This window comes from Pipistrellus kuhlii, unplaced genomic scaffold, assembly GCF_014108245.1.
Source record: "Pipistrellus kuhlii isolate mPipKuh1 unplaced genomic scaffold, mPipKuh1.p scaffold_m20_p_4, whole genome shotgun sequence".
Lineage (NCBI taxonomy): Eukaryota > Metazoa > Chordata > Mammalia > Chiroptera > Vespertilionidae > Pipistrellus > Pipistrellus kuhlii.
In genome coordinates, this window is record NW_023425540.1 from 48,343,900 (window position 1) to 48,359,044 (window position 15,145).

General features: G+C 41.5%; 1 protein-coding gene across 5 annotated transcripts in view; it reads left to right on the top strand.

Moving 5' to 3' along the window:
• Positions 1–15,145, top strand: part of RHOBTB3 (Rho related BTB domain containing 3) — a 55,660-nt gene that overhangs the window by 26,160 nt on the left and 14,355 nt on the right. For all 5 annotated transcript variants that reach the window (XM_045571763.1, XM_045571762.1, XM_036409399.2 and 2 more), the window contains exons 7-10: positions 2,368–2,480; positions 5,111–5,231; positions 12,051–12,224; positions 13,827–13,993. In XM_045571763.1, coding sequence (XP_045427719.1) covers positions 2,368–2,480; positions 5,111–5,231; positions 12,051–12,224; positions 13,827–13,993 — 575 coding nt within the window. The remainder of the gene's footprint in view (positions 1–2,367; positions 2,481–5,110; positions 5,232–12,050; positions 12,225–13,826; positions 13,994–15,145) is intronic.

A 15,145-nucleotide genomic window follows, 5' to 3' on the forward strand; every position in this document is an offset into this window, starting at 1 on the left:
CACTAGGGAGCAGGGATGCTGCTCTAGGCCAACGGAGAGGAGTGTGTGTGGAAAAGTTGAACTTATGCGGACCATACAGTGGGAATTCCTCAAAACATCGAGGGGAAAGGGCTGACAGAGTATGACACAGAAGTGACGTGAGCCCAGGAAGAGAGAACTGGGAAGTGGGTCAGGCTGAGGCCAGAGGAGTGAGGGACTAGGTGGGGAGATTTTGCTCCAATGCCATTGTCGTGTGGCTCTTCAGAAAATTGTCTAGCTGCCCCTCTTCTGGTTGGTCTGTAGAGGTGGCTATGAAACATCTTAATGTGACCCTGACAGTGCATTCTGCCCGGGGACAGTCACTGCTCTCCATGATCCTGTGAGTTATTCAACCTGAGGAAAGACCAGGTCCGCCTTCTTGCCCAGGACCAGTACATAATTTGGGTGTTGGACTATTTGTGTGGTAACTCACCTCCTGGCCATTGCTGTTACCGCCAGCTGACCACCGACTGCAGAAAGGTGGCAGCTCTCTGAGGACGAAGACTAGGTTTGGGATAACTAAAGGGAGGGCAAACTGATTTTTTTGAAAATGTGAGAGTTGTTTAAATGTTTTGGTGTCATTACAAGGATATATATTTGGTAAAGGAAAATTAGAATACTAAAAAAGAGGGAGCATGGATTTCTTCTTTTTTTCTTTTCTTCTTTCTTATGTTTTGATTTGGAACTTAGATTCTTTTTTTTAAAATTAATTATGGTCTCACATAATTGTCCTTATCCCCCCATTCTCATCAAACCCCTCCCTAGATATGCTGCCCCCCCCCCCCCCCATTGTCCATGGCCACTGGCTAGGCCCATATGTATGCACACAAGTCCTTTGGTTGATCTCTTCCCCTTACCCCCATCCCCCCTTACTTTCCCTCTGAGGTTTGAGAGTCTGATAGCTGGTTCTCTTTCTCCGGGTCTGTTTGTGTTGTTCGTTATTTCCTCTAGATGGGTGAGATCATGTGATCCTTGTAAGAACCTAAACTGCAACAAGCCATAATTGTTATGCTGAGAGGTAAATGAATCAGTCTGTAGTGAGTTCCTTTCTGGGCCAACAGTTCTTTTGCGTCCCAATTTCAATGCCAGATAGTTCTGTATGTGTACATGCCAGCCATGATATTTCAGATCTGGTTGGTGGACAAATGGCGGTAATGCAGGCCCGCCTGTTTCTGGTTTGGTCCTGGGCTGCTGTCTGCTGGTATGCTGAGGCGTCGTCAGCATCTTCCATCTCTGAATTGTGTCTCTTCTGTCTTCATGGCTGGAGTGCTTCTGTCTATTCCTCTCTGTTACAGAATTCCAGATGGTCTCAGAGTTGTTTTCTGAAAATATACAAACATATTCTCGACCAAAAGTTAATAAAGGGATATTTTCTTTAAACTTTATTTGAGATTCTTTTTCATTCCCCCCCCCTCCCCCAAATGATTTTCCCCTGGCTTGTTTTGTCACCATGTGTGTATTTTCATGGGTATCTTGCTATTAGCGTTTCGAATGAAGGATAATTTTCTAAAGCACAAATTTTTTTAGATGTAAATTATTATCAGGATATATTTCCTTACATGATATTCTTCCACTGTCACCCCCTTTTTTACTTTAAATAATAGGAAACTTTTGGAAATTTTATACTGTAGTCTTGATAGCTTTTACATTTTAAGTTAGTTGCGCTACACTATGACTACTTTAGATTCATAACATGTTGTGCAATTTTACCGTGGCCGCTCTACCTATAAGAATTTTTGTTAACCCATTAGGAACAGCTTTTTGAACAGTACAATCAGCTGTTTTTTGTTTTGTTTTGTTTTGTTTTAGAATATTCATTTATTTCCATTAGCCACATTAATTTCCTCTGAGAAATTGGCTACCATCTGTCATACTCAACACTCTAGCATCAATCTCATTTATCATCTGTGTATTAGTGGAGTTGATTATTTCCCTTCTTGAAAAGGGCCTGAGGATTCCTGCTGCTAGGCTGGACCTGGATATTAAAAACCCACTTGCCCACACCATGGGTATGAGACCCTCTCAAATAAGTCTTGTTGCAGTGAGAGGGCAGCTGCTGTCAGCCAAGTCTCTGTCTGTTACCTGGGTCCCACTTTGAGCTGTGCATGGGAAGCGACGCAGCCAAGGGGGCAGGAGACCTCCCTCAGAATGGGAGAAGGTTCAGGCGCCTGCCATATTGCAGGGGGGGTTGGTAAGGGTCTGTGCCCCACCTCTGTTGACCTCCAAGTTCTCTCCTGATGGCCCCTCTGCGACTGTGCCTGCCTTAGGTTGGGGAACATGGATTTCTAATAAGATACCTTTCTTCCCGTTTTAACAGAAAAAGTCAGTATGCATGTCATTTGTTTACAGGTGCTTTCCAATGGGAAGAATTGGAAGAAGATATCCGGAAGAAGTTGAAAGATTCTGGGGATGTTTCAAATGTAATGGAGAAAGTTAAATGCATTTTAAAAACACCAGGAAAGGTAAGTTAGTTTTTGTAAGTTTATTTTTACTTTCTCTAAATTGTAAGTGATATAATGAATATGATACTGAGTCACGAAAAGACTCAATCATTTACAAATGTTTTCCTTAAGCGTATTTTTACCTTTTAAATATATATTTTATTGATTTTGTACAGAGGAAGGGAGAGAGATAGCGAGTTAGAAACATCGATGAGAGAGTCATCGATCAGCTGCCTCTTGCACAGCCCCTACTGGGGATGTGCCCGCAACCAAGGTACATGCCCTTGACCGGAATCGAACCCGGGACCTTTCAGTTCCCAGGCCAACGCTCTATCCACTGAGCCAAACCGGTTTCGGCTATTTTAACCTTTTAAATATTTCAAATGTGAACACATTATTTCGTGTAAGAATTAAAATACGTGCAAGTCATTTCTTGAAAATGCTGACTTGTGGGTTCCTTCCTCTGAAACATTCCCCCAATACTCTGGAATATTCAGAACAAGGCCTTTTTCAAGAGTTCTGAGGAATCTCTTTGGGAAGTGACCGGTTAAAGACTTATATTTCATCTAACACAGGCTCAAAAGTAAAAGTTAGATTCACAGGTTATAAAAAAGCAGACTTTTCGTACGGCTAGATGCTGTGCACATTAAACCTCCCGTCACCCAGACTGTGCAGAGTCTGCAAGGCTTTAACAGCAAATGTGCTACATTTTAGAACAACTGCGTTACACAGGTTAGCCAGGGTATTCTTATTTCACATTCTGTGATCAACAAACTGGCTACAGTAGATAGAAAGGTAAGTTATGTGCAATGCCTAGCAGAATATAGTTTTACATTAAATGTAAGAACCATTATTCCTTTAATTTTTTTATACAGATGACTTTGTCAGTTCTACAATCTAAGCTGTTCACATTTTTTTTTAATCCTTATCCAAGGATATGTTTTGAATGCTTTTGTAGAAATCTGCCCATAAGCCTGCATTCATTTTTTTTCGAAAGTTTTCTAGGTTATCTGGGTTATGGACCATTGAAAATGTACATCCAAACTTCTGCCCTCTCATCGCAAGGCATAGGTGGCAAAGGAATCTTCATGATATACAAACTCATACCCTGTACGTGTGAGTGGTTAGGACACAAGTGTTGTCGTTTGTTCTAAGCCAAGCCTTCGCTGGGTTTGTGTCTGAACACAGTCATTCCTTTGAGTACGAAGAATAAAACGGACTCTTGTTGGGGAAAGGGAGGCTGAGGCTATTTGAATCCGTGATTTTGAACTAAATCCCCTGGTGGGCCTGGCAGGAAAGAAGAGGTCCTCTTCCTGTGCTTTCCAGGGGTAAGGGTCTCTCATTCTTTCAGAGTGGCGCAGGGACTGGGAAGCAGGAAAGGTACATTTAAACTGTGCTGCCACGAATTATCTCTGTGGCTTTGTGCACGTCTTCTCGGGGCTGTCTATAAAAGGAGCGGTAAGCGGGTGGCTTCTGAGGGTCCTGCTAGCTCCCCGATTTTGTGATGCTTTCACGGTTGCTCTCTTTCATGTGTGACACTCACTTGAAGGCTCTCCATCGGCCCCTTCAGTGTGTGTGTGGAGGTGCATTGTGTATAGGATCAGCACGCTCTCTGTAGGACCAGCATTGGTATGGTCCTGTTTTGCTCTCCTGTCTTGCTCACAGATAACATTCTGGAGTGTTTTCTTTGTCCTTGTGAAGAAGGTTAATATTTTTTTCCCCTCGTCAGATATTTTAAAGTCTCACTGTAGTAGATTAATCCAGAGTGGGAAGCCGATGACATGTATCCTTAATACTAAAATTGTATGCCCAATTATTTTTTTTTTAGTGCTAAGTCTTTCTGTATTCCCCAGCTAGGCAAGCAGAGGTCAGAGTGAGGTTATGAGATTCATCAGAGGAATGGGTGGAGGGTGAGGGAAGATGGCAAGAACGGATAAACAAAGCACCCAAATCCCCGAGTTGCCAGCCGAGAAAGGCTGGGGACCCCTAGGTCAGACGGGCACTGTTCCTCGAGGGGGGCGGGGGGCCTGGAGCGAGGGTGCGGGAGGACAGATGTCGTAGTCCTGGGAGAAGTCCCGGGGCCCTAGATTGGAGATCCCGGACACCTGTGGCAGGTTTCAGCAGTCCCTGCTCTGGGAGGGCCTGGTACTTAGAATTATAAAATTGTCGATGAACCAATTCTTCACTCTTGGGTATTTTCATAGAGATCTAAAATAGAACATGGAGTGATCAGGGGGAAATAGGTTTTTTGGTTTTTTTTTTAATCACATTTTGGATTTTGTGTAGATACTTTCTTAATTAGTGAACAGATGAGCAAGTTGTATATGTAAACATGTTTTTCTGGGCAATCATGTGAGGTGGGATTGCTGTTGTCTGTTTCCCAGGTAACAGCCTCCCGGGACTCAGGACCCCACAGCTCCCAGCCATAGAGTTGAGTTTTCACGTAGCCAGTTCATTTCACTGCTATGAATGCTGCACAGTGCAGTGCTGCTCTTTGGCAGGTAGAAGGCATGGTTAAAACTGTGATGAAAGAGGCCATAGGTACTCATTTAAACATTTAGCACCATTTTCCAAATTCTCTAATTAGCCCATATATGCTATCAAAGCTTTTTGGATAACATTCACTCTTGTATTTCTGTTTTTCCTTACAGATTAATTGCCTGAGGAATTGTAAAACCTATCAAGCCAGAAAACCTCTGTGGTTTTATAGCACTTCCCTTAAGTTTTTCCTTAATAAACCGATGCTTGCTGATGTTGTCTTCGAAATACAAGGTATGCTTCCGTTTTTACAAAGCTGATTATTTTTACTCCCTGTTTTCTTACCTTTCTGTTTCAGCTTTGAATATTTAGGGTGTAGGAATGATTTTTCTCTATTGCAGGACATAGATTAACTCTGCCTAAAGTTCAACAAAATATTCTAGGATAATGAAGGGGTTTATTAAAATAAGAAAATAAATTTATATTTTTCTTAGATTTTTTTCCTTTTACCATATGTTTCATTAACTTTTAGGGACCAGCAAGGTGAACTTTAATATGAAATAAAATTTTTTTGTTTGTGTATTTCTTTTAAAGAGCCTTGTTTTAATTATCTGAAACCAGTCCCCTTAAAATTATATTGCTTCTTATTCAGCTCTCTTAGTTGTTATTTGAGCAACAGGAACAGCCATGGCTGAGGGTCATGCCTGGCTTAGATTAGGCGTCTACAGAAAAGGGCTACATTTACTCCTCCCAGCACTCTGAGAATCATCACCAGAACTGAGAGCTGCTTTTTATCTCTGTAGGAAAGTAATGCTACTTAATTTTAATTACGAGGAGCTGCTTTAAAGCCCATTATTGATTATTCACTTGGATAATTCTGTCACTTGAGTAGATTAAGAGCATCATCTTAAAAATGAATTGTCATATACCTTCAATTATGCAAGGCTAGAAAGAGTTGTTTTTAAGCGGAATAAGTAGAACTTCAGGTGGGCTATCACTAAGAGGAAGATATAGTTTTTGTCTTACGGTAGAAATGTATGACAGCCAACAGTCATTTACTTTTTAAAAACGTTCCCCAGAAAGATCTGTTTTACTTTTCCATTTGGCCACCTACCAAGGCTAACAGCGAACTGGAAATGTTCCCAAGTGCCTTCTGAGAAGCTACCGCTGGCACTGTCTGCAGTGTGAGCGTGGGGCACTGAAAATGGGACAATAAGAGTCACCTTGAAATGCACAAAAAAATGATTTTTGGGGAAAAAGAAAGTGAATAGGAGACCAGATTTGCCTCTTTACACAAGAGCCATTAACATACCTGTTTAATAGTAGCACAGGAGGCATTGAAACCTATGTCAGTGTGACCTATTAAAAAGATTTTCAAAAGGAATGTGAAACTCGTGAAAATATGTTCTATTAAAAGAAAAGAAATAAGCAGTGACATGGAGAACCTTTCTCCTCATACTTGCTTGCATTTCTTCCACGATTCCACCCCTAGGCCCTTCCGCAGGCGCCTGCTCCGCCCACCTGTGCAGAGCCTGGGCCCAGAGGACTGGTTGTGTGGGTGCCTGTGCTGGTGCCCAGCAGCACTGCGGGGGGCTCTAGCCTCTCCAGCTCCAAAGCCCAGGCTTCCCGGGGAGTGAGGAGCAGAGAGAAGCAGGAATGGTTGACGCAGGGTGCCACGACAGTTTCTCTGACATCATCTGGAGGAAAGACAAGCCTCCCTTCTGAAGAGTGTGGCAGGAAGCTTGCCGGGGTGGAGGGCAGGAGTACTGTCTCCCAGAGGAGGCCGAGCCCTCGTGCTGGAGCCCTAGCTCCAGCCTTGGCCTTGCATTCCAACCCGTGTGTGTGTCCTTGGACAAGTCACTCAACACTTCTGGCCTTTGCAGAGGGAAGAAGGTAAACCGTATAGATTCTAAAATGGTCCTTTTTAGTGTTGAGCTTGATGAAGTGGTAGTGGCAGGGACTAGAAGACCTGGCTTGGATATTGCTTGGATGCATATCTATAATAATAAAAGGGTAATATGCTAATTAGACCGACAACCTTCCTGACGAAGCCAGGGCTGGAGGGAAGTCAGCCCGGGTCCCAGGTGCCTGCAGGCTGCCTGAGGGAAGCCAGCCCAGGTCCCCTGTGCCTGCAGGCAGCAGGAGGGGAGAAGCCCAGGTCCTGGGTGCTGGAAGGAATCTGGTGCCAGCAGCCGGGGGAAGGAAGGCCTACTCTTGCACAAATTTTCATGCATCAGGCCTCTAGTTTACTATATAATAGGTTTGGCTGTCTTACTTTACATTTCTGATCCTTTGTCTCCTCGCCTATAACATGGGGATACTAATTTCCACCTGGTAGCGTGGTCACAGGGATTGAGACGGTGTGTATAAAGGTGCAGAGAGCAGTAAAGTTAAAAAATAAAACTTATTTCAGATTGAAGAAAAATAAAAAATAAATAAAGGTGTAGATAGAGGCCTGCCTGGTAGACCCCTCCTCTCCCTCTGCACTGGCAGCCAACTCTGCCGGATTGATGTGCTATTTCTTCCTGAACCCAGAGCCTCAACAAATCCTTCTTTTAAAATGTTCTCAGCCATCATCAGCAACTGGCTGGAGGTGACGTGGGATATAAAACCTATTTACCATCTCTGCAATAGATAGTAATAAAAAAAAATACTGCCACCCCCAATTTGTTTGTGTGGGTTTGTGTCTTCTTCCGTGAAGTCATTTTTAAAGAAACCACCTGGCAGTTCCAAGGCTAGTCTTGGTAAACATTTAGACCTGATATGGAAAGATATGCGTTTCCCTTTGACATTGGAAGCTGTGTCTCGTTAAAAATACTCTTACATTCTGTCCCTGTTTACTTAAGTAGTACATATTCTGAATCTCCCTTGGAATAGGCAAATTTACTATTTTCAGAATAAAACAAAAACATTTCTAACATTTTTATTTTTAAATCTTGGCAAGTGATATGAAGAAGTATTACAAATGTAGCATTTTATTTTAGTATATAATAAAAACAAAGACCTTTGATAATCTATGCTAAATTATTAGAAAATTTGGTCTTTTAAATTTTGTTTCACTCTTAAAACTCTTTTCCTTAAAAAAAAAGTTTCTTAAAACTATAACAGCAATTAGATTCTATAGGAAAAACACTTTTGGTCGTGACATTTTCAAAGAACTTATTTATCTTTTAACCAGAAAATTGATGTATTTTTTTCCTCCCTGAGTAATACTTCAGCTCTAATCTACAGCTGTTTAGTATATAAACACTGCATTATGTTTTTTCAGCAAGTTTTGTGCAGTATTTATATATTTATATAATTTATATACAGTGTTTAGAAATGTGACTATACTGAGATACTAATATTACAGTTTCACAATAGAACAATTTATAACACCAAAACAGTAGTTTGAAAAGGTTAGAAAGAGAAGTTGATCTTTCCTTAACTGGAGGTAAAATGGTTTTCTAAACCAAATTCCAATACAAAAGGTATTGAGCCTTTTGTTGCTGATTTTGTAATCACATTATAAATGGAAATTTTCTGTTAAAATTCCAAGATTCTCAAATTCCTTTCCCATCTACTATCCACTTGGTATTTTTGGCCAATCTTTTTTTCCTTTTTTCTTTTTCAAAATCCAACAACTTTTATTGTTTAAAGTATTACATGTCTCCTTTTTTCCCTCCAATAAACCCCTCACCACTCCCACCCCTGAGGACAAGCCCCACCCCCGAAGTGTCTGTGTCCATTGGTCATGCTAATAATGCATGCATACAAGTCCTTTGGTTGATCTCTAACTCTTCCCTGCCTTCTCCCAGAGGTTGGATGGTCGGCTCAGTGCCACCTTGTCTCTGGTTCCATTTTTGTTCATCAGTTTATGATGTTCATTATATCCCACAAATGAGTGAGATCATGTGATACTTCTCTTTCTCTGACTGCTTTATTTCACTTAGCATAATGCTCTCCAGTTCCATCCATGCTGTTGTAAATGGTAAAAGTTCCTTCTTTTTTATAGTAGTATATTATAGTATTCCATTGTGTAGATGTACCACAGTTTTTTAATCCTCTCATCTGCTGATGGGCACTTAAGTGGTTTCCAAATCTTAGCTATTGTAAATTGTACTGCTATGAACATAGGGGTGCATATATCCTTTCTGATTGGTGTTTCTGGTTTCTTGGGATATAGTCCTAGAAGTGGGATTACTGGGTCAAATGGGAGTTCCATCTGTAACTTTTTTGAGGAAATTCCATACTGTTTTCCACAGTGGCTGCACCAGTCTGCATTCCCACCAGCAGTGCATGAGGGTTTCTTTTTCTCCATAGCCTCGCCAGCACTTGTCATTTGTATTTCACAGACCTAGAACAAACTCTCCAAAAATTCATCTGGAATAAGATAAGAACCCGAATAGCCACAGTAATTCTGAGAAAGATGACCAAAGTAGGAGGGATCACAATACCAGATATCAAGCTATATTACCAAGTCACGGTTCTCAAAACTGCCTGGTACTGGCACAAGAATAGACATACAGACCAATGGAACAGAATAGAGAAACCAGAAATAGACCCAAGCCATTATGCTCAATTAGTATTTGACAAAAGAGGCACGAGCATGCAAAGAAACTAGATCACCAACTTATAACCATACACAAAAAGAAACTCAAAATGGTTAAAGGACTTAATTGTAAGGTGGGAAACCATAAAAATTTTAGAAGACTCCATAAGACAACAAAATATCAGACATATGTTGTAGCAATATTTTTACTGATACAGCTCCTAGGGCAATGCAAACTAAGGAGAAAATAAACAAATGGGACTACATCAAAATAAAAAGCTTCTGCATAGCAAAGAAAGCCCACTGCATGGGAGAACATATTTGCCAATGCTATTTCAAACAAAGGTTTAATCTCCAAAATTTATAGGGAACTCATACAACTTAACAAAAGGAAGATAAAAAATCCAATAAAAAAAATGGGAAAAAGACCTAAATAGACAATTTTCAAAAGAGGACATACAGAAGGCCAAGAGGCATATGAAAACATGCTCAAAGTCACTAATCACCTGAGAGATGCAAATCAAAACGACAATGAGGTACCATCTCACACCTGTCAGATTGGCCAATCTTAAATTCCTCTGCTTAACCCAAATGAAAGGGTATCTAATTTGTGTAAGCCATGCTTCAAATTTTTCTTTTAACATAGTAACCTGTTCAAGATTTTAAAACCTTATAAGTCAAATTGCACTACCTGTTTGCATTCTTTGTTGTTGCTGTGTACACATATCTCTAGCAGGCACTGAGTATGGAGACTGGTCGTTTCATAGATGGATGCTAATATTGAGGGCAGGTGGCCTAAAGGCAAAGAGGCAGGCTCTAAAAGGGCCGAGAGGGTAGGATATCTGCTAGCAGGTGTGTGTGACCTGGTAGCAGAGCTTGCTGTGGCCCCTTCTTCCTGTCCCGTGGGAGGCGTGCCTGGCAAATCAGTGCCGAACAGTGAGCTCAGCACTGGTGATGTTGGGACTTGCTTCCAAATCCTGAGGGATTATTGGCTTTGGAGAAAGCCACTGGGCTTCGATGGAACTCTGTCCTGAGCCAAAAGATGTTGTGCTTAGATTTACAGAGAGCGAAGAATCCAGTGGTTGCAAATGTTTTAGGGAAGAATCTATGCTCCTGAGGAGAAGGAGATCTGAAGGAAACATAGTGAAGACTCTTGGTCATAGCAGGGTGGTTTGGCTCATAGTTATGTTCTGAAGGTGACAGCCTTGTCACTCATACTGGCTGTGGTATCTTCCACCTAAAAGCGTGGCTTCTTCTAAGCTGGGCAGCTTTGTCTTTCTCACCTTTGTATCTTTGGACTTAGCACGGCAATTAGCAGGTGAGGGGTGCTCAGCAATGACCTGTTGAACTGATCTAGACTGACTTGAGGGCTGGCTGTGGATCCATGGCTCCCCATTCTGCTGGGAGTGGTGAGAACTGCTTCTGGGTTTATGTGTCCTCTGGAGCTTTGCATGATCTGGGGAAGCAGCTTTTACTAGAGAGTCAGTGCAGTTTAATGAGCTTCAGTGAGAGGCGTGGGCTGAGGGGCATTTAAAAAGTTACAGAAGCTCTGTCTCTCCCAGAAGTATGCATTGTTCATTTAGGAAAGAGAGGTTCCTGTGGGAGACAGTATGCTGGGGAGACAGCAGGGAACTAGGCCATTCCCTTGCAAACTTTCCATAAGATCTGAAATGCTCCCCTTGGCTTCATGGAGATTCCCTGGGCATTCTTGTGATGTATGGACTGCTTAGGCCAAGGATGGTTTATTTTCTTTTTATGATAAGGGAAGTCTGGCCAGGACTGTCCTGTGACTTGGCCAAGAAAAGAATGGCATTGTTTTCTTGGGAGGCACATGGACAAGAATGGCAGTGGTATTTCAGGCCAACTGGAAAAGATAAAAAATAGATGTTTCATTATAAACACACTAGAGACCCGGTGCACAAAATTCGTGCGGGGGAGAGGAGGTCCCTCAGCCCAGATTGCGAGAGGGCGCAGGTCATGATGAGGGACCCCACTGGTGCACCATTGGGGCCGGGAAAGACACAGGAGGTTGGCTAGCTGGGGAGGGACCTTAGGAGGGCTCTAGTGCGTGTCCGTATCTGGCCCTCTCGCCCGACTGGCTAGATCCCAGCAGCAAGCTAACCTGCCAGTGGGAGTGTCTGTCCCCTGGTGGTCAGTTCTCGTCATAGCGAGCAGTTGTGTGGCCTTAGCATATCATATTACACTTTGATTGGTTGAATGGACAACTGAACACTTTACGTAATATCCATTATCTCATATAGATACAATAAAAAATAAAAGCCTTATATTAGGCTTTTATTATGTAAGATGAAGCAAAATATTTCAGTGTTTCTATCCTCATGAAGTATAAACTAGGAAAAAAATAATTCCTGACTTGAAAATTGTTGGTTTCAAAGGCAACTTTTAAACACTTTATGTTTCAATGAAAATTAAGTCTCTGAATTAATACTGGCTACCACTCCCAAATTTGGTTTCCACGAATCAGCTTAACTGTACCGAATGCAATACCATTCTAATCACAAGGAAAGTTGCTAGAATAATAACTCTGCAAGCTTATCTTACTTAATTCTGTTTCTGTGCAGGTACAACGGTGCCAGCCCACAGGGCCATCCTAGTGGCTCGGTGTGAGGTGATGGCAGCCATGTTCAATGGCAATTATATGGAAGCAAAGAGTGTTCTGATTCCAGTCTACGGTGTTTCCAAAGAGACGTTCTTGTCATTCCTGGAGTACTTATACACGGACTCCTGTTGCCCAGGTAAGCAGTATAAATGTTAGGTAATATCTGACAATTCCCTCTTTTAGAAATGTCAGCCATTTAAATAAATTGCTTTCTGTAAAACCTGTTTTCACTCAAGTCTTATCAGAGGTGACACCATGGAGAGTGCTAAGCAGGTGGAGATAGTGTTGAGACAACAATGACTTTTCAGTCCATTCCAGTGGAAGAGCAGTGATTGGGTACCTCTCCTGGGCTCTGAGTCGGACATAAGTCCAGATGTCACTGCCAGCACCAACAGCATATGGTAGCCATCATGGGCACCCTAGACATGGAGATGTCTTGATTTTTAGATTTGGAAGATATCCTGTGTTTGCTATTGTTTATGTTATATTGACACTGGCAAACGTATATTAAACAAAAAATGGACAAGATTTGAAATAATAAGAAACTTTGGTTTCTTCATCATCCCTTCACTAGAGTAATTGGTGCTTTGATTTTTTAGGTTTTATCCTGCTGATTAGAAAGAATGCTCAGAGAAGCACTGGTAACTATAGGACAAAGCTCTTTACAAATTGGTAAAAGGTGTAGGGGGCATGAGTCAAAATGAATAACATTAAGGTAGACACTGGGATATTTACGTGGGGACAATCACAGAAAGAAAGGTAACCTATTTATTATGTTAAATAACACGCACAGCATTCTTGGTTCCTAACTATAGAAGCAAGTAAGGCATTTAAGGAGGGATAAGAGAATTACATAAAAAATCAGATTTACAAGGAAGTGTTAAAACAACAACCAGGGTAATGGCCAGGATTGGGGAGGAGGCTGTGGGAGTTCCTGTTTGTGGACACATTTCCAGTTTGGAATGATGTCTGAGTTCTGGAGATGTGAAGTGGTTATGGTTGCACAGCAATTTGAATGGATTTAATACCAATGAACTGCACACTTAAAAATGGCTGATGGTAGGGTGGGGGCATTGGAGGAAGGTGGTCAATAAATAAGGTCTAAAAATGTACAGCATGACTGTAGCTAACACTGCTGCATGATATATAGGCAACTTATTATGATTATAGATCCCAAGTTTTCTCATCACAAGAAGGACATTTTTATTTATTTATTTTTTATTGTATCTATATGAGATGATGGATATTTATGTAACCCTACTGTGGTATTCATTTCACAGTATATGTCATTCAGACCATCGTGCTCTACCTCTTAAGCAGTGATGTATGTCAGTTATTTCTCTGTAAAACTGGAAGAATGCTTAATGGTAAATTTTATGTTTATTTTACCACAATTAAAACAAAACAAACAAACCTGGAACTAAAGCAAGAAAGAGAAAAATTGCAAGGATATAGATTAGGGAGCAGAAGGAATTATCCCGTAGTTCTAGACTTGATTAAGGGCAATTATAGAATCTCCCTCTCTGGATAATTAAAAACGACACATTGATTCTCTTCTGAGTATGAAAGCTTAAACTAGTTCTTTTTTTAAATGGAGTTTAGAATGCTGACTTCTTCAAGGTTTTCTCTGGGCACTCTGTTCTGCATTGAATGATAGAGTCAGCATTTTCTGTTTGTCTTAGGCCGTAAAATAAATGGTTTTATTGTCCATTTTCTTCTATTTCCCTCCTTGCATCAGCTGGCATTTTTCAGGCCATGTGTCTCCTGATCTGTGCTGAGATGTACCAGGTGTCCAGACTGCAGCACATCTGTGAGCTGTTCATCATTACCCAGCTGCAGAGCATGCCCAGCAGGGAGCTGGCATCCATGAACCTCGATATAGTTGACCTGCTCAAGAAAGCCAAGGTAACTGGCCCTATGGATCTGCTTGCTTGCATTTTTAAAAATCTTCTTAAGAGAGATGTTAGTACCTCTCCTAGTTTGGAAGTTTGGCTAAGTGAGGCTCAAGTGCCCTCACAGCCGTTTCTGTGGGCAGGTAGTTTTGTTTGGAGATAGGGTTTCTGGGCAATCCCTTTCTAAGGAGGTAGAATTGGCTGATGGGGAACTTTTCAACTGAATGGTGGCCATTACTAGAGTCATTTGAGTTTGGCGCACTATTGTGTCATATAGACATTATAGGAAATAGAATTTACCCAAAATGATCAAATCTTAGGGTTCCTGAAAGGAAAATGACAGGATTGGGCCCTACAAACTGATAGGACGATTAGGCTGAACTCATTTATCTGTCCATCAATTCATTCACTTTCTGAACCTGTTTTGAAGTTTCAGTTTTTTGTAGGAAGTATAGGTATACTGCTTAATCCTTTCAAACCTCCTTTGTTGATATGTCTCACGGTATCTGGGATATATTTAGTAAAAATGTTTGAGTTGAGAAACACTATAGTACACCTACTGTCTCCTCAGAATTTCTTCCCTCTTCTAAGCTCAGGACCCTTTTTAAAAATATATATATATTTTATTGATTTTTTTTACAGAAAGGAAGAGAGAGGGACAGAGAGATAGAAACATGATGAGAGAGAAACATCGATCAACTGCCTCCTGTAGCCTCCACTCCCTACTGGGGATTTGCCCGCAACCAGGGTACATGCCCTTGACAAGAATCGAACCTGGGACCCTGGAGTCTGCAGGCTGACACTCTGTCCACCGAGGCAAACCAGTTTTGGCAGCCCTTTTGTTTTTAATAATTGTATTGCTGTACATTCTAAGGAACAGGTAGATTTTACACAGTCAACTTACTGTGACTGACCCTAGAATATGAACCTTACAAAGGACCAAACTAGGTCTGCTTTCTTGAACTCTGCTTCTGGAACTCTCACCTGTTGTCCCAGTCAGACATTTACCATCTCCTTATTCCCACTCTCCTTTAATATGTTGTTGGTTTTCTTTCATTGGTGTCAGCAAGGAAAGGAAAGGGAGAGAGAGATAGAAACATCAATGATGAGAGATAATTGTTGATCCGCTGTCTCCTGCATGGCCCCCACTGGGGATCAAGCCCAC